The sequence below is a fragment of the Tupaia chinensis genome, unplaced genomic scaffold (assembly GCF_000334495.1).
Source record: "Tupaia chinensis unplaced genomic scaffold, TupChi_1.0 Scaffold000415_1, whole genome shotgun sequence".
Lineage (NCBI taxonomy): Eukaryota > Metazoa > Chordata > Mammalia > Scandentia > Tupaiidae > Tupaia > Tupaia belangeri.
This window is the reverse complement of record NW_006159920.1, coordinates 1768752-1791904: the sequence shown is the minus strand read 5'-3', so window position 1 is coordinate 1791904 and position 23153 is coordinate 1768752. Positions and strand designations below refer to the sequence as shown.

At 39.7% G+C, this 23153-nt stretch overlaps 1 protein-coding gene across 1 annotated transcript in view; it reads left to right on the top strand.

Moving 5' to 3' along the window:
* Positions 1 to 23153, top strand: part of KALRN (kalirin RhoGEF kinase) — a 681131-nt gene that overhangs the window by 387289 nt on the left and 270689 nt on the right. The window contains 3 exon segments of the mRNA XM_006154563.3: positions 7850 to 7916; positions 8528 to 8637; positions 21231 to 21300. Coding sequence (XP_006154625.1) covers positions 7850 to 7916; positions 8528 to 8637; positions 21231 to 21300 — 247 coding nt within the window.

Below are 23153 nucleotides of genomic sequence, written 5' to 3'. Positions count from 1 at the left end.
CTATTATGCTCCTCATTAACTCCAGATTTTAAGTGATTTCATAATGTCCCCAGGATAAAGATCAAACTCCTCAAGAGGCTATCATTTGCCTTCACCTAAATCATTCTTATTTCAAAATACTTTACAGTTTAAATGACACATTTCAGTCAGCTCACTTTCCTCAGCTCCTTTCAAGTCTAAGAATAATTTGTATATACTTGTTCTTAACCTGGAGCCTTCTGCTTTTTGTTTCTTCCTTTCTCTTCCCTTCCCTTTGTTCTTTCTCTCTTTTCTGTTTGGTTTTATTTCCCCCTCTCTAAACCCTATTAATTTTTTAAAATCCAGCTCATACCTTACGCCTCTGTGAATCCTTTATCTGTCTATTCATTTCTGAACTCTTATAATCCCTTTCTATACCCATTCACGTTTTACTTATTCAACTGAGTCTTCATCATATCTTTCTAAATTATAACTGTTTGAGTCTCTCGTATGAACCAAGGGACTAAGAGAGTAATGAATAAAACATAATTGATCAATCAAAACTTATAGACATAACTGGATATGGAAATTGAAACCTTGGGGGTAGGGCAAGAAGTTATCGAAAATTATACAATAAATAAGGACATAATACCAATGTTTTTACTTGAAGTTCCAAGTGTCCCAATGGGCCAGAATATGGTCAGGTATGCCTTGGCAGGTGCTACAGTACCAGATGGCCCCTCCTGACTTGATGTAGGTATTCAGATTGAGAAGAGTTTGCCTGGTGATTAATAAGATTTCAAAAGCAAAGGAAGATGGTCTGCTGAGTGAATTGTAGAGAAAAGAATATAAAGCTGCCATCTAGGTTGACCTGGGCAACAATAGACCACAGGAGCTAAGACAGAGGAGAATCACCAGAAAGACACAAGTGAATGCTGGGATTTGGACATTTAGGAAGACTCTGAAGTTGCCTGAGATTTTCATAAATCGAACTCTTTTCCCAGAATAAAAATGGATAGGGGCCAGAATCCCTTTAGAGAAATGGGACCAGATTCATCATTACATTCCTCCTCTCTTCTCTAAGTATCAGTAGTTCAGCTCTAGTCTCAGAATCCTGACTGCAGAAAAGCAAAACATGTTTTGCTTCTTTGGTTGTTTGGTAGATGGTCCTTAGCAACATTTTACACTAATCAAGAATTATAAGGCAGAGGACAGTGGAAACAATGGGTCATGATGTGACTCTTACAAGCCATTTTTTGGTCCTCTGTTTTCTTTATTTTGGAGTTTCAAAGTCACACATATCCTGAGATATCTGGAAGATTTTATGATTTTTTATTCTATTTATTTATAACATTTTGACAACATTTGGGTAATGCTAGGAAAAAAAAAAAGTAGTGCCCTAAGATTAAAAAGCCCTATATGGTTTATTTTATCAAAATGAAGTTTCCTTGGTGTTAAAGAAACCAAAGCTGGTCTGAAAAGTCAGAGCTTTCTTCAAATGAGACCCTATTAGTTTGTTAGGGCTCCTGTAACAGAATACACAATGTGGTACCCAGATGTGTTCTCTCACAGCTGTGTGGGCTAGAAGTCTGAAATAAAGGCATTGTCAAAGTTGGTTTCTTCTGATGGCTGTGAGGCAGAAATCCATTCCAGGCCACTCTCTTTAGCTTGTAGATGGCTGTTTTCATGTTCACATGGTATTACTCTTGAATATCTGCCTATATCCAAATTTCCCCTTTTATAAGGAAACAGTCATACTGGATTAGGGGCTTACCCTACTCTAGTTCTTCAATGACTTTAAAAAAAAATAGATAAAAACTTGAGATAACTGAAGTGTAGCACTTCAACATATGAATTTTGGGGAAATGCAAATGAGCCCATAAGAGGAAGGGAAATGACACTACATTTGGCCACATCCTCTTTCTGCACTCTTCCTAGGACACCAAATAGGACAGGGTTAAAGGTGAGTGAAAAGTAAAATGAAGTGGGATGGGAGTAATTGAGATAAATTATGAAGAAAGGCAGGTATAAAATTACAAGAAGCAGGTAAGAGAAAAAGAACGATGCCAGAAACCCCTAAGCAATAAAATCAAGGACAGTTTTTCAAAGCCCATCATTTATGCCCTTCCTGCTCTTTCTTTCCTAGTATCATAGCAAGTTAGTTTCTCTAATCATTGGGTGTCTGCTGAGCACCTCCTGTCTATTAGGTTCTTTGCTTACATGGTCTTGTTTAATGCTTACAGCAATCCTGTGCGATCAGCGATTTTTGTTTGTTTGTTTTGAATGTCTTTACCAGAGGGCACATGAGCTCACCAGAGAGACAGAGAAAGGGAAAGTGAGAAATCACCCCTGGGAGGATGGACTGCGCCACAGTCCTTTCTCTACTCTCCTTCTAGGATTTCACACGCACACACACACGCACACACACACACACACACCCAGCGTGATTCTCAAGCTGCCAGGTCTGGGACAGCAGTTGGCCATGTGGGAGTCCAGCACCTTAAGCACCATGCCAACCTACTGACTCCACGACCCTCTACTATATAAGTAAGGAATCTGAGGCCTGGAGAAGCAGATTCTACTTCTAGTAAATGTTGGAGTTATAGCTTAGTCCCTGTTTGTCCAGCTTCATTCTATCAATAGAGTAAGACTAGGAGAATACTGACTAAGTAACTTTTATAAAAGGGATATTTTTAAAATTGTAATTCTACTAGAAAGGCCACCGCATAAACAATGTATTCTTTAAAAAAAAAAAAAAAATCCCACTAAGATAAAGGTCCAGGAAAAGATGGTGCTAATTTAATATTTCTTTTATTCCTTTTTTTAATTTAAATTTATATATTTACATTCATTCACTATACATCATTACAGCATACAAAATGAGATTTCCCATCCAGAATACACTGTATATTGGCTCAATCAAGCACATCGACATATGTGTTATCGTCAACAAATAATTTTCCATTTCTTGTTTCCTGTATATTTTGCTTTTTTCCCCCATCCTTGATTCCCTGTCTCTCACCCTCTGTCATCTACCACCCTCCTCCCACACTGTCTCTGGTATTTATGGTTGCTTTCTATGCCTTTTTTCCCTCACATTTTATTGATTCACTAAAGATCTTAATTAATCTAAATATCTTCAATAGCAAGCACAGCTGATATATACATATCCATGAACACAAGCCTGGCTTTAGGCATAAACTCCAGTGAGTAGAATAAACATACTATAAAGTCGCACCTAGCTGGAGCTGGGGCTGTATAGCTTACTGCAGTCATCAAGTAGGTTTTCTTTTTTTCATTTTTTATTTCATTTTCTTTTATACATTCAGTCACATTATTTAGCTTACAAAATGAATATTTCCACAGGTGAACAGTAGTACAGTTGATAAAACTATAAAAACTATCTTCAACAGATAATACCACATTTCTTTGTCCCATTAATGCTTTGCCTCCCTATTTTTCTTCTAAATGTTGTTCCTCAGACCCTCTTCTTTCACACACACTATATCTGGTATTTCAAACAGATATTTTTAATGCATTTTTTTAATTTAGAGAAAAACAATTTTCGTGTTTGTTTTTTTTCCTGAAACATTTTTTTAATTAATTAATTTATATTCATTCCCTATGTATCATCACAGCATTCAAACTGTGATTTCCCACCCAGAATATACTGTGTAGTGGCTTAATCATGCATATTATCATCAATAATTTTCCATTTTGTATATATATATGAAACCATATATGTGTTTATATATACACATACATACATACACACATATATATACATTCATATATATGTATATATACACACACATATATATATATATATACACACACACACACACACACATACATATATCACATATATATTTTTTAACCCCTATTTCTGACCCTCTCTCCTTTCCCACCTTCGTCTCACACTATCTCTGGTGTCTACAGTTGTCTTCCATTCCTTTCCCCCCACATTTTATTGATCACACAATTTCTTAAATAATCTAACTACTTTCAATAGCAAGGTCAGCTGGTAATTTCAAGAAAGGCAGTTTTAACTTTAATAAATCAAAGAAATGCTAAATAACTTCATATAAAACTTAAATCCAGGAAACACGTTAGGGTGCTGTTCAAATAGTAGGTACATGAACCTATCGACAGCTCAAGATAGGACGAAAACTCTTAAAACCAGACAACAAAGCCTAGAAGAAAATCAGCAATATTTTAGTCAAAAGTCATAAAATGCTATTTCACCAGTTCCGTCTCATATACTTAATCTATCTTCTGTTGTGGTTCAATCTTCCCAATTGAATTCTGGGATATAATATTCAACTCCAGATTTGTCCCTATGATTAAGTTGGCCATTTTCTTAGTTTTTGAACTCTTATTAATTTTCCTTATATAGCACTCCCTTGAGAACTTTTTAGAAATCTGGTCTGGTGCTGGTAAATTCTTTCAGGTTTTGTTTATCTGAGAATATTCTTTTCTTCCCATATGAAGGATAATCTTTCTGGGTACAGTATTCTTGGTTGAAATTGCTTTTCCCTTAACACTTTGAATATATTTTCTCATTCTTTCCTCACTCTCATTGTTTCTGATGAGAGTTCTGCTGTTAGCCTGATGGGATATCCTTTGTAGGTAATTTGCTGTTTTTTTCTTGCCAGTCTTAGTATCTTGTCTTTGTCTGTGGTTTTGGTCAATCTGGCTATAATGTGTCTTGGAGAAGATCTTCTTGGGTTGATTCTATTTTGGGTCCTTTGCATTTCTTGGGACTGGATCTTTGAGTGCCTCTCTAGGCTTGCAAAGTTTCCTGGAGCTCATCAACTCCTTTCTCCTTTCTCTTTTGCAGTTCATTGTCTCTCTTCTCTTCCATCTCTGTTAGTGTCACCATTATGAATATTCTAAATTCTTTATCAGACATATCCATGATTTCCATTTAACTGTTTGTAGATGAAGAGGAGCTATTCTTTTCCCTTGGAGGAGAGGTATTGCCTTGCTTTCCTATATTTCTTGTGGCCCTGCGGTGATTTCTGGTCATCTGATGGATGGTGCGTTTCTTCCTAAACTTGAAGTTCAATCTGAGCATTCAGGAGTATGCAGAAAGACGTGATCAGGAATCTCTTTGCCATTCCGTTTTGATCCCTTTGTGCAGCAGATTCAGTAGGTATTGAGGAATATGTTAACCCTAATAGTATTCGGATGTTTGGCTATAGTTCCTTTAGATCCATCTAGAAACACAGTGAATGGAGATTGAAGAGCAGAGAGATGAGATAAAAGAAAAGGAAACAGACAGAGAGAAAAAAAAAAAAAAGCAACAACCAAGAAACAGAAAAAAAGAAGGGAAAAAAAAACTTTAAAAAATATTATTATTTTTAATAAAGCAAGTAATAGAAAACTGCGCTGCATGCAAACACCACACAAAATCACTAGTTCTCAGGAGCCATGAAGTGTCTTCTTCTGAAGGCCTGCCCTTTGCCTCTCCTGTGTGGAAGGGCAAGAGGATATTATTAACAAGAAAAAGGTAAAGGAAAGGCAGAAAGCCAAGAAAATACTTTACCTTAAAAAAAAATTTAAAGGAAAAATTACAAGAAAATGAGAAGACTTAGACAGAAGCAGAGAGAGACAGGGACAGAGACATAGAGAAGGCTTGAGGGGCTTCCTACCACTTAAGTTTATGGGCTGGAGGCTGAATTATCAGTAGAAAATCTTCATTTCTCTTCTTTCCCTGAAATCACTAGTTCTCAAGAGCCATGAAGGTGTCTTCTTCTCACTCATTTAATATTTCTAGGAAAATTTCCAATAGGGGACACTTTGGGGACAATATTTCTCAAAATTTTCATTTGATGAAACACCTGAAAATAGGAGTTCTCATTATGAACTACATGAAAAACTGATATAAAAGATGTAAGATAAATGTATAAATATATGATCTGTGCTCAATTAGATATCATATGCCAGCCAGAAAGAATTCTTTCTTTCTTAAGAGAGATTTTTGCTATAGATGCGCTTACCAGGGAGGCAGAGAGAGACCAAATGCAAGAAATCATCCTCCAGGGAGGATGGCCACACCACAATCCTTTCTCCTCCATACTCCTCTAGGGATTTCGGGCATGCACACACACACACCACCCAGAATGAGTCCCCCATGTGGTAGTCCAGTAACGTAACCATTATGTTATTTGCTGGTCCCAAGAACCATTTCTAATAAAAATTTGAGAAAAAAAAAGAAATAGATACATTACAGTGAAGACATGAATCACAAGTTTAACAATTGTCCAGGTGTGTTAGGTAATTTAGGGCCCAAGGAGGAAGGGAGCCTCTCTTCAAAGATGTGTAGCTTCTCCCTACGGGAAACTAGAAAGCAGTCACCTGACATTGTTCACTGGTGCTGTGCTTGTGACCAAATGTGCAGCTCTATGTACATCCATCTGTGATGTAAACAGGTCCCATTAGAAGTCATGTCTAGATAGTTAATGAGACAATCTAGGTCAGAGGTCAGACACCCAGGCCAAATTGACCTGCCAACTGGTTTACATAGTCTAGAAACTGAAAATGATTTTTTGTATTTTTAAATCATTAGGGGGGAAAAAAGGAGGATATTTTATGACATTATGAAAATTAGATAAAATTTCAGACCATCAGATGGCATAATGGTTATGTCACTAGACTCGCACGTAGTTGACCACAGTTCAAGTCCTGGAGCTGGCAGCTTAAGATTCACTAAAGATCTCAAGAGGAAAATGGAGAAGAGATTGCAGTGTGCCCATCCTACTTGGGGGAGGGGGGTGATTTCTTCCTGCTTCCTGTCTCTCTGTCTCTCCAGGAAGTATACACACCCTATAGCAAAAATCTCTTTAAAAAAAAAAAAAAAAAGGAAGGAAGAAAGAAAGAACATTAGATAAAATTTAAATTTCAATGTCCATAAATAGTGTTTATTAAAATGTAGCCAAATAGATTTATGAGGGAACTTGAAAAAATTTGTGGAAATGGAATTAAATTACTAGTTTATTTTTGTACCAAAAAAAGTTGAAATCCATGCATAGTTTTTTCACAACACATATTTTCTATGAACTTTTTTTTTCTTTCTTTTTTTGGAGAGGGTTTTGCTATAGGGTGCGTGTGCTTGCCAGACAGACAGAGAGAGACAGAAAGTGAGAAATCACACCCCAAGGGGGATGGCCACGCCGCAATCCCTTTTCCTCCATTCTCCTCTCAGGATCTTGGGCATGCACACACGCTTGGCGTGAGTTTAAGCCACCTGGTCTGGGACTTGAACCGTGGTCAACTACGTGGGAGTCCAGCAACTATGAACTTTTTGAAGACCCTTTGTGTTTATTTTTTAAAACTCATCTTCTATGTGCAAAATGGAGCTGTGTGACAGACTCAGTGGCCCTTTACAGAACAAGTTATGGATCCTTGATCTTGGGGGTGTGTTGGGCTTTGAAATCTGGCTTAACTTAAAATACTGAAAACTGTTTTGGTACAAGTCTACAAACTTTATTGAACAGAAATCATCATTCCGGGAGCTGTAAGAGAAATGTAGGAAGCTGAGATTCAAGCTGTCTTGGTGAGATAGACTGTAAATGGTCCTCATGCTTGTGCACACATGGACACACACACATGCAATTGAAAACACATGCATGTCAGCACAGAATCACAGAATGGTAGAATTGGGGTGGAAAAGGGAAAGAATATGGAACTAGCTGAGCAGAAACTTGCTGAAGGGATGCAGAGTAAATGATCAGAGTGACTCTCAGGAAGATACTCAGATGGGGGAAGGAGTTTAAAAAAAAATGAGGACATCCAAAAATGTCATCAATTCTAGGGTCAGAAAATGAATTTTGAAGAAAGAGATAAAATGCATCTATAACCAACTAAAAGCCCATTTGTTTCCTTCTAGATTCATTATGGCTGAACTACTCCAGACAGAAAAGGCTTATGTAAGGGACTTACATGAGTGCTTGGAGGTAAGTCTTGCAGTAATCAGTTCACAGCTGTGTTGGAAAAATGACATCCTTGACATCATCGAGTCCTTGAGAGGCGCTCAATACTGTCTTTCCAGAGAGTAAGGAAAAAAACGCCAACCAGAGGAAATCTTTCTTTCTGAGTCAATAGTAATTGCATGGGAGTTTAAAATGTTTATGAAAAAAAAAAAAGTTTAAGCTTTTCTTAGACTTGCATTAGACCCAGAGGAAAAAAGAATATAAGGCACTTTAATTAAAATTAAAAATCATAACACAGTCAATAAACTTAAATTGGGTCTGAAAATCTGCACCCTCCCTACACCCACACATAGACCTATTCAATTGCATGCACACACCTATTCTCTCAAATCCATACACATTTAATAAATAACAAGGAGAGTACAGAGTGTGTGTTCTTGCTCAGTTTCAGGGTAATGGAGCATTCATGTTTTCTTTCTTTCTGTTGTGCTTATCTTACACCTTGTTTTTTTAAACTTTGTACATTCCTAGTCTGAGTGTTGCCCCACAAACTAAAGGGCAAGACTTAGACTGTTTATTCTGTCTCTGTTTCACATAGCAGTACTTGGCAGTGATAAACTGTTGCTGTCTTACAGACCTACCTGTGGGAAATGACCAGTGGTGTGGAAGAGATCCCCCCTGGGATCCTAAATAAAGAGCATATCATCTTTGGCAACATCCAGGAGATCTACGATTTTCATAACAAGTAGGTTGGTGGAGGGTGTAAGCAGAGCATTAGAATTCATCTCAGGCTAACCATCCTACCTTGTAGTCTTTGGGTTTCCAACTCAATTGAAGTTTTCTCTTCAATCTAAATATTTCTTCAATTCCCAACTATTTCAGCAGTCCCACTCTCAACTAAACAAGCTTAACAAAAAATAATTAATTACAAGACCTAGTAGGACACATTCTTGACATCTTATAGGGGAGAACATCGATCAATATACTACATTTTGTTGAATCATAGATTTCTAAGACCTCACACCTAGTTTTTCCCAATTTTCAACTTGATTTAAGAATATTTTACACAACAAAACAGCATGTCCCATTGTTAACGAAAGGTCAGCAAGAACATTGGTGCGATTTGTTATTTAGCCAGCCAATGACAACATTAGTTTTTAAAATACAAATAAAAGGAATCTCAAGACACAAGGAAGAATATTAGGAAGAATATTATCTCTTCCTTGTGTCTTGAGGCTCCTTCAGGACCCTGTAGCAAAAAAGAGCTAAGTTGGGTTAGTCAAGACTCACTGACTTGAGCAGGCATGCTGGAGCTAGGCCAGCTAGCTCCAAGAGTTCTTGAGGAGGCCATGGGTACAGGTGTAGCAGCCAGCTGAGGCCAGGCTCTGGAATAGCACCTTCCAAAGGAAGCCTCTGCAATAATGGAAAGGTTCTACCTATGTGTTGTCCAGTATGAAAGCCACTAGGTAGATTTGACTACTGAAATGACTACTGAGGAACTGATTTTTAAAATTTAATTATTTTTTTTTTGTAGAGGTTTTTGCTATAGGGTGTGTGTGCTCTCCTAAGAGAAAGAGACAGGAGAAAAGTGAGAAATCACCTCCCCCAGGGAGGATGGCTATGCCACAATCCCTTCTCCATTCTCCTCCTGGATCTGGAGCACGCATGTACACACACCTGGCATGAGTTTCAAGCCACTAGGTAAAGGACTCAAACGCAGTCAGCCATGTGGGATTCCAGTGATGTAACCACTACACCATCAGCTGGCCCCTATTTTATGTAATTTAAATAAATTTAAGTAGACAAAAGTGGCTACCATACTGTACAGTCACAGTATGGCCCTGTGCTGAGGACAACCCGAAGCAAGTAAGAGTTGGGTCCTGGACTCTGAAAGATCTTAATAAGTGGTTAAAAGTCATTCCTCTCTTATCAGCTCCTGCTGATGAGTCCCTCTTAGATCATCAAAGGTATCCATTTAAAGAGAACATAAAATGTGCAGCTGCTATCATCTTGTCACATTATTAAAGCAGTAAGATCTAGAAGGAGAAAAATCTCTGTCTTTCTAGAATACTTAATAAAAATTCCCAGTCTTTTTTTAATCACATATTTTTAACTCCCCATAAGTTTGTCTAGGATATCCAAACAGAATTATTATTTCCTCATGCCTATCATTAAGATGAGCCCAATAAAACCATTCTTGACTATTGATCCCAAATTCCATCATCTGAGCCCAGCCTAGTATCATCCCATGTCTCCTAGATGTCTGAGGAAATATCAGCCTGGCAAACGGTAAGTCCTGTTACTTTACTCTTCTGCCTGTGTTCTCGGATTTAGTCAACAAGTCTCACTTTCTCCATATTCTTACTGAGTTAACCAAGTCTAGACTCTAGGAGTCTAGAGATCACAAGGTGCACTTCCCACAAACCATAGTTCACCAAGTCATTTATTATTTTTTTAATTAATTTTTTGAGAGGTTTTTGCTATAGGGCATGTGCACTTGCCAGAAAGGCAAAGAGAGACAGAAAGCGAGAAATTCCCCCTGGGGGGATGGCCACACCGCAGTCCCTTCTCCCCCATTCTCCTCTCGGGATCTGGGGCACGCATGCACATGCACCCGGCATGAGTTTAAGCCACCAGGTCTGGGACGCAAACCGTGGTCGACTACATGGGAGTCCAATGACATGGCCAATGCGCCAACTGCTGGTCCCTGCCAAGTCATTTATAAGGGGAAAGAATATTTGTTTCAAAATTGGCCAGTTATAACAAATTATCTAGCATAACCATGCCTCTTATTCATGGTAGCTCTCTAGTAAGCCATGGTAAATAGCTTTGTTGCTTTTGAAATAGCTGAAAATCTACCCCCCAGTTACAAAATATAGTTCGAACAAACTCTAAAAAACCAAATCCAATTATACTACATAAAATGCTACATTCTGTAAATAAAGGAATACATTCAGCTATCAAGGACACAACTGCCCAGCTTGTTACCTATTTAAAAATACTATGAAGCCGGGTGCGTGTGCGTGCGTGCCCAAGATCCCGAGAGGAGAATGGAGGAGAAGGGATTGCGGCGTGACCATCCCCCCTGGGGGGTGATGGGAGTCCAATGACATGGCCAATGCGCCAACTGCTGGTCCCTGCCAAGTCATTTATAAGGGGAAAGAATATTTGTTTCAAAATTGGCCAGTTATAACAAATTATCTAGCATAACCATGCCTCTTATTCATGGTAGCTCTCTAGTAAGCCATGGTAAATAGCTTTGTTGCTTTTGAAATAGCTGAAAATCTACCCCCCAGTTACAAAATATAGTTCGAACAAACTCTAAAAAACCAAATCCAATTATACTACATAAAATGCTACATTCTGTAAATAAAGGAATACATTCAGCTATCAAGGACACAACTGCCCAGCTTGTTACCTATTTAAAAATACTATGAAGAAAATAAGAACTTGACTCTGAGCAGCCAGAAAAAGATAGCATAAAGATTAAGTTCTTGTCTTTTATACAAGGACCTTTCGGTCCTCCCAGTGGCCACATTTCCTCCTGGTTTTATAGTTTATAAGGCCACAGCAATTTAGAAGTAGCAGATAAAGATCAAGCGTTGAGCAGGTAGTTGGATACCAACAGCATAAAGTAAGACCTGATAGGAAAGATGACAGATAAACTGCAAAAAATACTGTGTCAGAAAAATCATGACATGTTTCTCTACGCAAAATTGTGTCGTGACTTTTCCAATGAACCAATGTAGATGGGAAGAGATGGTCAGCCACAGTAATACAGGTGGTTGGAGGCCACTGCGTGTTGCTGGAGCCACATGGAACACCTGAATTTGGTTCCTGGACCAGCCTAAAAATGCACCAAGGATGGCCCTGTACTCCGAGCTAACCAGGAGACTGGGTCAGGAGGAGAGATGCATGGTGAGACCCTGCTGAGGGTGTCCCTCCCTCCCCCACCCCAACTATATTAATAAATAAACTTTAAAACATTTATTTTGCTCTATCTCTTTTCCTGTCTCTCTTATTTAAGAAAAAAATCAATAAAACCCAAAAAATCATCATAATCTGAGGATGCTCAGTATTACAGTATAGCATAAGAACTTCTGTTAATAATAACCCTGAATCATTAGTACGTTCTGCATTAAAAGCACAGAACTCTGTAAGGAATTTAGAAAGCTATTGACCAAGAAGAAATTAATGTTTTAAATTATCCACAACTTAAGGAAACGTTTTAAAAAATCAAGCTGTATATTAATTTCTTACAGGATCGGGGGATAAAGTCTTTACTAATGTATGCTTTCTACTTATGCCACACAAATTTTGATTAATGGTGAAAACATAACACCTCTAAAATCACTAATAAATAAGAGACAAAATGGCAATAAAACCAACTTAGAAAATGCAGGAACTGGGAACTCTCTAAGGAACCATGTCTTTCCTTGCATAACTCAGTGTCTGGCACATAGTAAGCTTTCAAAATATTTGTTGAGTGAGTAGATAGATGGATTGATGAGCAAACTAAAATTATGATTTACACATTTATGGCTAATCCCATTCAAGTCCTAATTCAATCTTTTGTGTGAGAGAGTAAGAGTGTGTGTGCATGTGTCTGCATATGTGTGGAATCTATTTGTGGAATATGTTCTCATTTGCGATCACTGGAGAGAGACAGGAGTGGGGGGCAGTGAGAAAGCACTCCCTGGGACGATGGCCACCACGCAAGCCCCCTCTCCTCCGTTCTCCTCTGGGATTTTGGACACACATGCACACATGCCCGGCATGTTCATAGCATTTTGCTAAGCATTCCTGAAGCACTCTGATAAAGAGAACATATTCCACAAATAGATTCCCCTGCAGGTCCAACGTCTCAGAGTATCCTGTTACTTCTGCACCCCAGGCTGGAGAGAGAGAAAGACAAAGAGAGAAAGAGTGAGCTAGCGAGCGAGTGAGAGAGTAAGTCTCAAGGTAGGAAACCCCTTAAAGTGTGATTTACTTTTTTCCCATCACTACTAGAATCTTTTAGAATGGCAAACTATCAAGTTGTCGGAAGTCATGTCATATTTTTTCCTATGTTTTTCTATGCAAAAATGTGTCATGACTTTTCCAACATTGTCCTAACACCAGTTTTTCTGTTTATCTGTTCCTTTTTTCTATGAGAGAGACAGAGAGGTACACCCCCTCTCTTCATGGCACAATCTAGCCCACCCCAGCCTCTGCCAACCAGGATCAGGGATCACGTGCATGCAGGCCTGGCAAGTACAGGAGGCCTCCCCTGCAGGTCCAGCGTCTCCAAGTATCCTGTTACTGCTGCACCCCAGGCTGGCTCCTGTCCTGACCCCTCTCATCCTGCAGGACTACCTCTCTGGAATGGCCACTTTTTATCCTGGAAATATCAAAGGGTTTCTTTTCCCCCCAGTTGTCTGTGTGTCCCAAAGTCACATTAAGTAAGCTCCTCTCATTTCTCCTGCAGTTCAGTTACCTGCCTATATTCCAAACAGTATGGGAGGAAAAGTGGGGCAGTGAGGAATTGAGATTGACGCTACCTGGATAGCCTAATGAGTTGAATCACTAGGAAATTAGCACCTAAACCAAGGGGTGTATGGTGAATAGGTTACATATCTCAGCTAGTTAGTATTGATCGGTCTACATGGTGTCACTTTGAAAAATGGAAATCAAGATTAAGCGTGTGCATGTGTGTGTGTTATCTGCCTCAAGGAACTTTGTCTTTATTGGTATTAAATGGAAAAACCCCAAGCACCAAAATGTCTATAAAGAACAACTCCACATGTGGAATTTCATGCTTCTGTGCGGTGGTTTAAACAGTTGAAGAGCAAAGTAGACTGATAACTTGATTTTGTTGTCCACTTCCCCCCTTTTGTACTACATCTTTTTTCTACAGAAGTCAACATAAAGAGCATAACATTTGCTTTCCAATTTGCTATAGGACATTTGCGTTCAGTGGAGAGAGACAGGATTGGGGGGCAGTGAGAAAGCACTCCCTGGGACAATGGCCACCACACAAGCCCCCTCTCCTCCATTCTCCTCTTGGGATTTGGACACACACGCACACACGTGCCCAGCATGTTCTATAGCATTTTGCGAAGCATTCCTGAAGCACTCTGATAAAGAGAATATATTCCACAAAGAGATTCCCCCAAGCAGTCATGGTTTCATGAAGGCAGCTTCACCACTTTGCCTAAACTACAACTTGTCAGCTTGCCTTGACTATTAGATTTGCAGCTTTAGAAAGGACAGCTTTTTGTTGAAAATGCTTATCACCTTCAGTTAAATCTGAATTTCTTCCTTTCCTTGCCTAGAGATAAGGTTGTACATGAGTCTGAGCAATAACATTTTTATAAAAATCTCGACCAGCATAACCTAGAGGGCCTCTCAATCACCATGGACAGATGGGGAGACAGACCCAGAGAGGGGTCAGTGCCTTGCCAGAGTGTGGCACCTCCCGCTCCCATTCCTTAAAGGCCAGGCATTAGTTTCCAGAGACCTGGTCTCCCACTTCAGTGTTCTCTGCCTTCCCCCACTCCACAGACCACCAGCTGTGGCTGCCAAATCTGTCTCATTTGATTCATAGCCAACCAGCTTCCATGTGGTTCCTCAAATTTGAGGAGCATTTCTGTCCATTTCTTCCACAGCTGTGTCTTTCAGTCCTCACACCCCTACAATAATCACCTGAAATAGCTGTTTTCAGCAAGGGTTGGAAAGGCAAGTTGGAGACAACTAACAAGGATAGATGTCCCTCCTGCACACTCCCTCCCTCCAGGCTTGCCAGAGGGGTGAGATTTGGCCATGGCCACTAGCCGCTGCACTCCAACCTGGCCTTTCCTGCCCTAGGCTGAGAGAGCAGGGCCAGGGCTGTGTGAGACTGAACTGGGAGCATTGGCCAGGCCGGGTCAGCCAGGAGCAGTGGGTGGTACAACAGTGGGGCTGAAGACAGGTAGGGGGAGTGTGGGGTACTCTCGTGAGCAACTGAACCGGGGCCATGTTTCAGTTACTTTCCTGGAGTTCCTGCGGGTCAGACCTGTGCTAGTCTGGAGATGCAGTTGGAACCCAGTGATGAATCGGACCCGGCTCTGCCCTCTTGAGTTCTGACAGTGAGATACCTGCAATCAAGGTTGGGGCAGGACACAAAAGCAGTTAAAAGAGCAAAGAAAATAACCTCACGGCCCAGCAAGTGGATGAATCCCACATGGCCAGCATCACAGTTGCGTCCCAGACCCATTGGCTTAAAAAACACTCTAGGCTCATATTTGTGAGTGCTCAAATCCCAAGAGCAGAACAGGGGAGCATGGCCATCCTGCCCTGTCACTCCCGAGGGTACATTCTCACTTTCCCTCACTCTGGTGAGTGCAAGGGCCCTATAGCCAAAAAAAAAAAAAAAAAGAAAAAAGAAAAGAGAAAAGGAAAGAAAACAGAGCCTCAGGTGGAGTAGTAGGAAAGACCTCATAGAAAGTGGGCATTTGAGATAGAATTTAATAAGAGGGATTTCTGCAGGCAGCGATGGCCATCTTGATGATAGAAGAAGGTTTGAATAAAGATCTAGCAGAAGGCTGAGAAAGGCGATGGGGAGGAGTTTGTGAGGGAGACTCGACCTAAGTCATGTGGGCGGGCAGGAGAGGTCCGTGCTCTTCAACCCAGTTAGGTTGTGTGTTGTCACATCTTTGTCTGTGAGGCTGAGGCTGGAAAACGTGGTTGTGAGTGTAGGTATCGCAAGTCAGAAATAGGAATCAGAACACAGGCAAGGGGGCCCCAAAACCCAAAAAAAAAAAAAAAAGAAAAAAGAAAAGAGAAAAGGAAAGAAAACAGAGCCTCAGGTGGAGTAGTAGGAAAGACCTCATAGAAAGTGGGCATTTGAGATAGAATTTAATAAGAGGGATTTCTGCAGGCAGCGATGGCCATCTTGATGATAGAAGAAGGTTTGAATAAAGATCTAGCAGAAGGCTGAGAAAGGCGATGGGGAGGAGTTTGTGAGGGAGACTCGACCTAAGTCATGTGGGCGGGCAGGAGAGGTCCGTGCTCTTCAACCCAGTTAGGTTGTGTGTTGTCACATCTTTGTCTGTGAGGCTGAGGCTGGAAAACGTGGTTGTGAGTGTAGGTATCGCAAGTCAGAAATAGGAATCAGAACACAGGCAAGGAGGTGAGTTAGGGACTGAGCTGAGAACGTGAGACAAAACACTTGGACAAGGGTAAGTGAGGGACCAGCAAATGGCGCAATGGTTACATCGCCGAACTCCCATGTAGTTGACTGCAGTTCAAGTCCTGGACACAGTGACTTCAAATCACGCCAGGCGTGTGTATGTGTGTGCCCAAAATCCCAAGAGGAGAATGGAGGAGAAGGGATTGTGGCATGGTCATCCGCCTCTGGGGGTGATTTCTCACTTTCTGTCTCTCTCTGTCTCTCTGGTGAGCTCATGCACCCTATAGCAAGAATCTTTCTTTAAAAAAAAAAAAAAGTGAGAGAGAACAGCAGAGCATGTTGGTAATCGGGGAAAGGAAAAGACAAGGAGGGCTGGGAGAAGGAAGGAAAGAAAGGAGGGAAGGAGTGAGGGAAGCAAAGGGGGAAGATGGATAAGTGGGTGGGCAGGTAGGTAGATTCATTGGAGAGAGGCAGAGAGTGAAGGAATGGGGAGAGGGAGAGAGAGCGAAAAAAAGGCCTGGACTTCCGTGGGTCTACTATCCCATTGCAAGCAGGAGAATGAGCAAGGTGGTATTTTACAAATGTTTTCATCATGAACTTAAGGATTATACATGTAGCGTTATACACATGCTTGTGTACAATACGTAATAAGAAAATTAAAGCTTGTAACACTATGTGTGAGCACCGTGATACAATATTTTTGTTTTGTGTTAGATTCTATTTCTTCCTCCTCCTCTTTTTCTAATACTTGCTGCCTCCCATAAATTGATTTTACAACCTTTTGAAATACAGCAGGGCGACACGGCTACATGGAGAAGCACTAGCTCGGTCAGCTGGCAGAAGAAGGGTGTGCAGCTCATCGCCTCTGGCACAGCCACATGGCCTGGCTGCTGCTGTAGCTGTTTCCTCCCACCATGCCTCTCCCACCCCTTCCTGATAGCTCGCCCCTGGCCTACAATGTGCATGCGCTGTGCTTCCTCTGTGTCTGTCCAGTCCATATGCCCTTGGGATTAGTTTTATCCTGTTTACAGAATATCATGGAATTACTAAGTGTAAAAGAGTGGAGGAAACTTTAAAGATAATCTAGTTTTGGAACCAGCAGGTGGTGTGGTATTTAAGGCGCTGGACTCCCACACGGCTGACCTCAGTTTGAGTCCCAGAAGTCTGTGTGTGTGCACGCATGTCCAAAATTCCAAGAGCAGAATGGAGGAGAAGGGATTATAGCATGGCGTTCCCCCCACCGCACCCCAAGAGGGATTTCTCACTTTCTCTGACTCTGTCTTTCTCCAGCAAGCATATGCACCCTATAGCAAAAACCTCTAAAAAAAATAAAATAATCCAGTTTTATTCCTTGTTTTGTAGAAACTGGAATTTCAAAGGTTTGTGACCTCTCCAAACCAATTAATGACACATCCAAAGAATCCAACTGTCACATTCTTAATATTCACACGTTAAAGAAAGAGGAAGGGGAAAACCTGCTGTGATTTTTACTAGGCTGACTCACACTGTAAAGGAGTCAGACCTTATGCAACCCATCAGGGGCACCCTCTACCAGCAGGTGGTGTGGTAGTTAAGGTGCAGGACACTCCCACATGGCTGACCATGGTTCAGGTCCTGAACCTGGTGGCTTGCTTTCTCACTTTCCCTCTCTCTGCATGTGTCTCTCTGGTCAAATTAAAATAAATAAATAAAATTAAATCATTATTTAAAAAAAAAAAAGCATAGCTGTGGTCATGCTGCAATTGCTTCCCATTTATATTCTCAGTAAGTGCTCTAGGCAAGGAGGTGAGACAGAGACTGAGTGAGAACATGAAAAATTTTCAATAAAATTGTGACCACTGTTTTCCTCTGGGTTATTTATCAATTCTGTAGGTATAATCACCACTTACTAGCCTTAAGCAACCAGGCCAAGTGACCTTGCATCATAAAGCAGGGAAAGAAGGAAACTCCCTGAGTGTAATGAGAATAATAATACTCTTGGATAAAATGTCCCGACAGTGGACCCAGGCCTGTGGAGTCTCCCTCTTTTTTCATCCCAAGGTCTCTTTTCCTCTTAGATTCTCCTTTTTTAAAAATACTTAGTTCTTTTTTCTCCATCCTTGTCCTAGAATAGCTCATCAGATTTTCTTCCCCCGCTTGCCAAGCCGTCCCAGCCTCCACCCCCAGTCCCTGTGCAGTCCGTCATGATTCAGGACTAGATTTCCATTCCGTGTCTATTGAGATTTATGTTGACAGCCAAGATGAGAGATGACTGTGTAATGAATATCATTAACATCTTCGGAAAAACTATTTCTGAAGACATTGTACATTATATTGTTTGGTTTTCCTTGTGATAAAGAGCCACATAATAAATATCTTTCAGAATTCAAGAGATTACAACTATATATATATACATATATATGTGTGTGTATATATATATATATACACACACACACACACATATATATATAAACATACATGTATATAAGTAATTACATATAAGTAATGGTTAACCAGATTGCATCTCTCTGTAACAAAAATATGTTTCCCTTTGGTCCCAGAACCAAATTTAATTCTCAACTCTATATAATACTTTTTCCTATTTCTATTTTAAAAGTAATATCAAATATTAAATGTGTCACCTGTAGTTCTTTTGAAGGTAGCAATAAGTATGACATTTTATTGATTTTGACACTGCATATTTGCATATGTAAAGCCCAGAATGCATTACAATTACTCCTGCTCATAATTCAGGGAGCCTACTCTGAAATTCATACATAATAGGGGAAAGATGATTATCAATAAGTAGATTTTGCTGAGTCCCCCGCAGATTTTTTGTTGTCATTGTTATTTGTTTTGTTTTCTTTGCTAGAGGGTGTATATGCTCACCAGAAAGAGAGGGGGAGGGGGGGAGAGAGAGAAAGCACCCCCCCAAAGGGATATGGTCACACTGCTATTCCCTTCTCCATTTCTCCATCTTGTCAGGACTTTAGGCATACCTGCCCACATACCTGGTGTGGTTTTTCAAGCCACTGTGGTTGGCATTCAAAATGTGGTCAGCCATGTGGGATCTGGCTCCCTTAACCACTTTGCTAACGGGGCCACTGGCTCCCTCGAATTTTTTTAAATGACTTTTTTCTTCTTATTAAAGCAATGCCCATTTATTTTACAGAAAATGCTAACTTGCAGATGAACAAAGGAAAAAGTTATCTATGATTCTACCAATCACCGTTAGCATTATTGGTTTCTAAATAGAGCTTGCCAAAATTTTTAATAGCACACATTTATGTTAAGCACCAAAATAATACCTTTCTATGTCACTGAAGGTGGAACACATGTAATATATATAGGTTGCTGGGAAATTCACAATGTATTTTTCTTTGTTTTTCTATGTAAAAATGCATCATGACTTTTTAGACATCCCAGTATATAAAATCCATAATCAAGTCTAATTAATTATAAGTTACTGTCGAAATGTGTGGTGAATAGGAGCCAGGTAAAGTAAATTTAGTCAAAATAAAAGTAACTTTTTCCTATGCTAGGGATAAGTACTAGAATAATGCAGAACCACTTTATATCTCTTAATTTTTAAGATAATGATTTAAAATCAAAATTAAATACAGAAGTAAACATTGAGAAGTCTCACCTTCCACTGTCTTCTCTATTCCTTCACCTGATTTACTGAGAATTCCCTGGTTCTACTATTTCTTAGGGTGGCAATAAGAATATATATTGTCTACTTAGACAAAAAGTAGCACATTATATATATTCTTCCCCATCTTGCTTTTTCCACTTAACTCATCCTGAAGACCTTCCATATGAAAACATAGAAGGCTTTGTCATTCTAAAAGATAGCTGAATAGTAGTCAATGCTGTAGATGTACCATAATTTACTTTGTTCTCTACAGGCCATTTTTCATTATTATAATCAGTGTCAAGATTAATACTCATATATATGTGCGTTCTCTTGCAATACATGGGCATAGAACTATAGGAAAATTTCTTTTTTTTTTTTTTTTTTTGAGATGTTTTTGCTGTAGGGCACATGTGCTCACCAGAAAGGTAGAGAAAGACCGAGAAACAGAAAGTGAGAAATCACCCCCCAAGGGGGATGGCCATGCCACAATCCCTTCTCCTTTATTCTCCTCTCAGGATCTTGGGCATGCATACATATGCGCCTGGCGTGAGTTTAAGCCACTGGATCCGGGACTCGAACCGTGGTCGACTACATGGGAGTCCGCGACATAGCCATTATGCTAACTGCTGGTCCCAACTATAGGAAAATTTCTAAAATTAAAATCGCAGAGCCAAAAGATAAGTTACATTTGTGATTTTGATATGTACTGTCAAGTTGTTCTTTGTAAAGATTATAGTGTTTTCCATTTCTCTTAGCATATGTCCCTCAAGTCTCATGAGTATTCTTTATTTGAAAGGTTCTGTGTGATTTTTTTAAAAGCAAATTCCATTCCAATAATGCTGGCTTGTTAGAACTTACTTTCTCTGAACCTAAACCAATTATTTAATACATTGATTTGAAGTTGGTATAATCATTTATTATTTATTAACATGAAAGAGAGCTATGGCACAGATACCCACACTGGCAGATGATTCAGTAGTAATTCAGTTCTGCTTGGGAATGTGTTATTACTTTCTCCCCATTAACTTTCACTTCTTAGTGACAGCTGTACTGTAAAACATGAAGTTGAACTTACAGTTTTTAGTACAGTTGGCTGTTGGTCAAAGAAGGCCATGGCTTCTAAAGAAGCCAGTGTAGGATTAAAGCTTTTCTACGTTATCTCTAGGATATTAGCTGATATTTTATTGAATTATTTTTGATATCTATATTTTAAAAATATTTACAGTGTGTACATACTAATGCATTTCAAAATGGACTCATAGTTGCTGAGAAAATGAAAAGTCTAACACAAGTGCAATGTTTCATTATTTATTTTCACCCTAAGAAATGTGAATTCCTGTAGGAAAGAAAGTTATTTTAAGTAGCACTAATTACTCAACATACGTTTTAGTAAGATAGTTTCAACATACTATATAAAACGTGCACCCTACTATCTTATCACTTAGGGAGTGGAGAGGCCACGTGTGAATGATGGGGAGCTCATGGTTGTATTGGCCTCTGTATAATCCTCTGAGATTGGGGGAGGGGTCAGCTATGCAGAGGTACCTAACTTAGCCTTTCTCTCCTCTTGCAGCATCTTCCTCAAAGAACTGGAGAAGTATGAGCAGCTTCCTGAGGATGTGGGACACTGCTTTGTTACCTGGGTAACCAACCTGAAATCCTTCTCCCACTGTCCATGCTTCCAGAGTTCAGTGGCATCATTGTTCCATGTCTAATCTGAGAATTGGTGTCACTGTAGCTCTTACACTGGACAGGGGCTGCAGAGAGGGGACATAAGTAGATCTAAGAGATGCAGTCCATTAATGAGAAGAAAGGCCTTCCTTGGGAAAAGTTCTTAGATGTTGTATCCAAGTTCCATTTTAAACTCCCTAGAACTTTCTAAATTGTGAGATCAGAAGACTGAAACTAGACCACTATCCTTGGTAGAGGAACAATACCAACTCAGTCCTCTAGTTATTTTTGTAGGATGTGGATTAGGAAATTAGACCCTTAGAAAGCCACCTAACCATTGGTTACACTTTCTTCCTTAATAGAGAAGAACAGATTCCTTGAGTATCCATCCCAGTTCTGACCTAGAAGATGAGTGTTCAGTCATCCTCTTAGTGTTACTGTCATGGACTGAGTAAATGTGCTGAATGTACAGGTTCTAACGATATAACTGGAACAGTACTCTTCATTGGCATGTCCACTGCACATTGTTTGGAGCTCAGGCCCATGTGCAGGGATGCAAAGATCTTCACAGAGTCATTAGGACACTAAGTGCAACTGGCCATGGAAATCCTTGCCCAGCATCAGAAGATCTACTGTTTAGTAATTGCCTAGTTATAACTTCCTATCAAAATGGGCTAATTACTTTTTTAAATGTCTTCATGATTCAGAGAGTTTATGCTCTCAAGTGTTATGAGTAGTTAAGACAAGCTTGACCATTAAGTAAAATATTTGGAAGATGGGAATATCTCAGACGAGATATGAGGTTGACTAGTACACAGACTTGTAATAAATATCATGGCCAGTCCAAGAGCTCAAGACCTGACTCTTGGACAAGCTTTCTTTTCATTACATCCTAGTGTTTGCTTTCAAGCATGCTCTCATTTCTTCAGGAAATTTCAAACGACCATCTTATTTTGTTCTAATACATGCTGTACCTCTAAATATGCTAGCCAAGTACAGTTTATATTGATGTTGATAAACAATTTATGATTCCTTGCATAGCCAACACGGAAACAAGGTTGACCATTAAGTAAAAGAATTTTGCATCTCATTTCATGAAATCTGTGGATTTCTTTACAATCAACCATAAGTTTGATTTATCATCATCTCTTGGGATGATGAGTAATCCTTAGGAAGTAAGTATATAGCCCCTAAAATTGGTTTCAGAAAACCTTTTGTAATTGGATGAAGTATGCATTTACCAATAATTATCCTAAGATGGCTTTCTTAAGTCTCATAATTTTAAGATATGAGCATAGCACAGGAGGGAAGGATAGTAAGAGTTGTTTGTAATATGTTGAAAGGCAATGGTTAAGACCAAGAAGCTGAAATTATATGGTCTAGGCTTTACCTTCTAATTGGGAATTGAAAGTCACTTAGCCAGTTTGTGCCACAGTTTTCTTATCTCTAAAATGGGGATAATAATAGAACTTGCAGTGTAAGAGTTTCATGAGAACCAGGTGAGTTAATATACGGGAAGTGCTTAAAACAGTGCAGCATAAAGGAAATATATAGTGAACATGAATGTAGGCTGCTCTCTCAGAAGGAGACATCACCCCAAATATCCAAAAGCACTGAAATGGGTAGCATTTCACCAATGGAAAAAAAAAAAAAAGCACACTTGATGGCCAAAATACACACACCTTTCCTAATAAAAAGAGTGTGTAGCACTAACCGAGAGGGTCCGGAGAGAAATAGGAAATGAATTTTCACCACCGTAAGGCTCTTGACCTGAAGTAACAGTCTGAACAGTTGTCGTACAAGCTCTGCCCAGAGAGTCATCCTG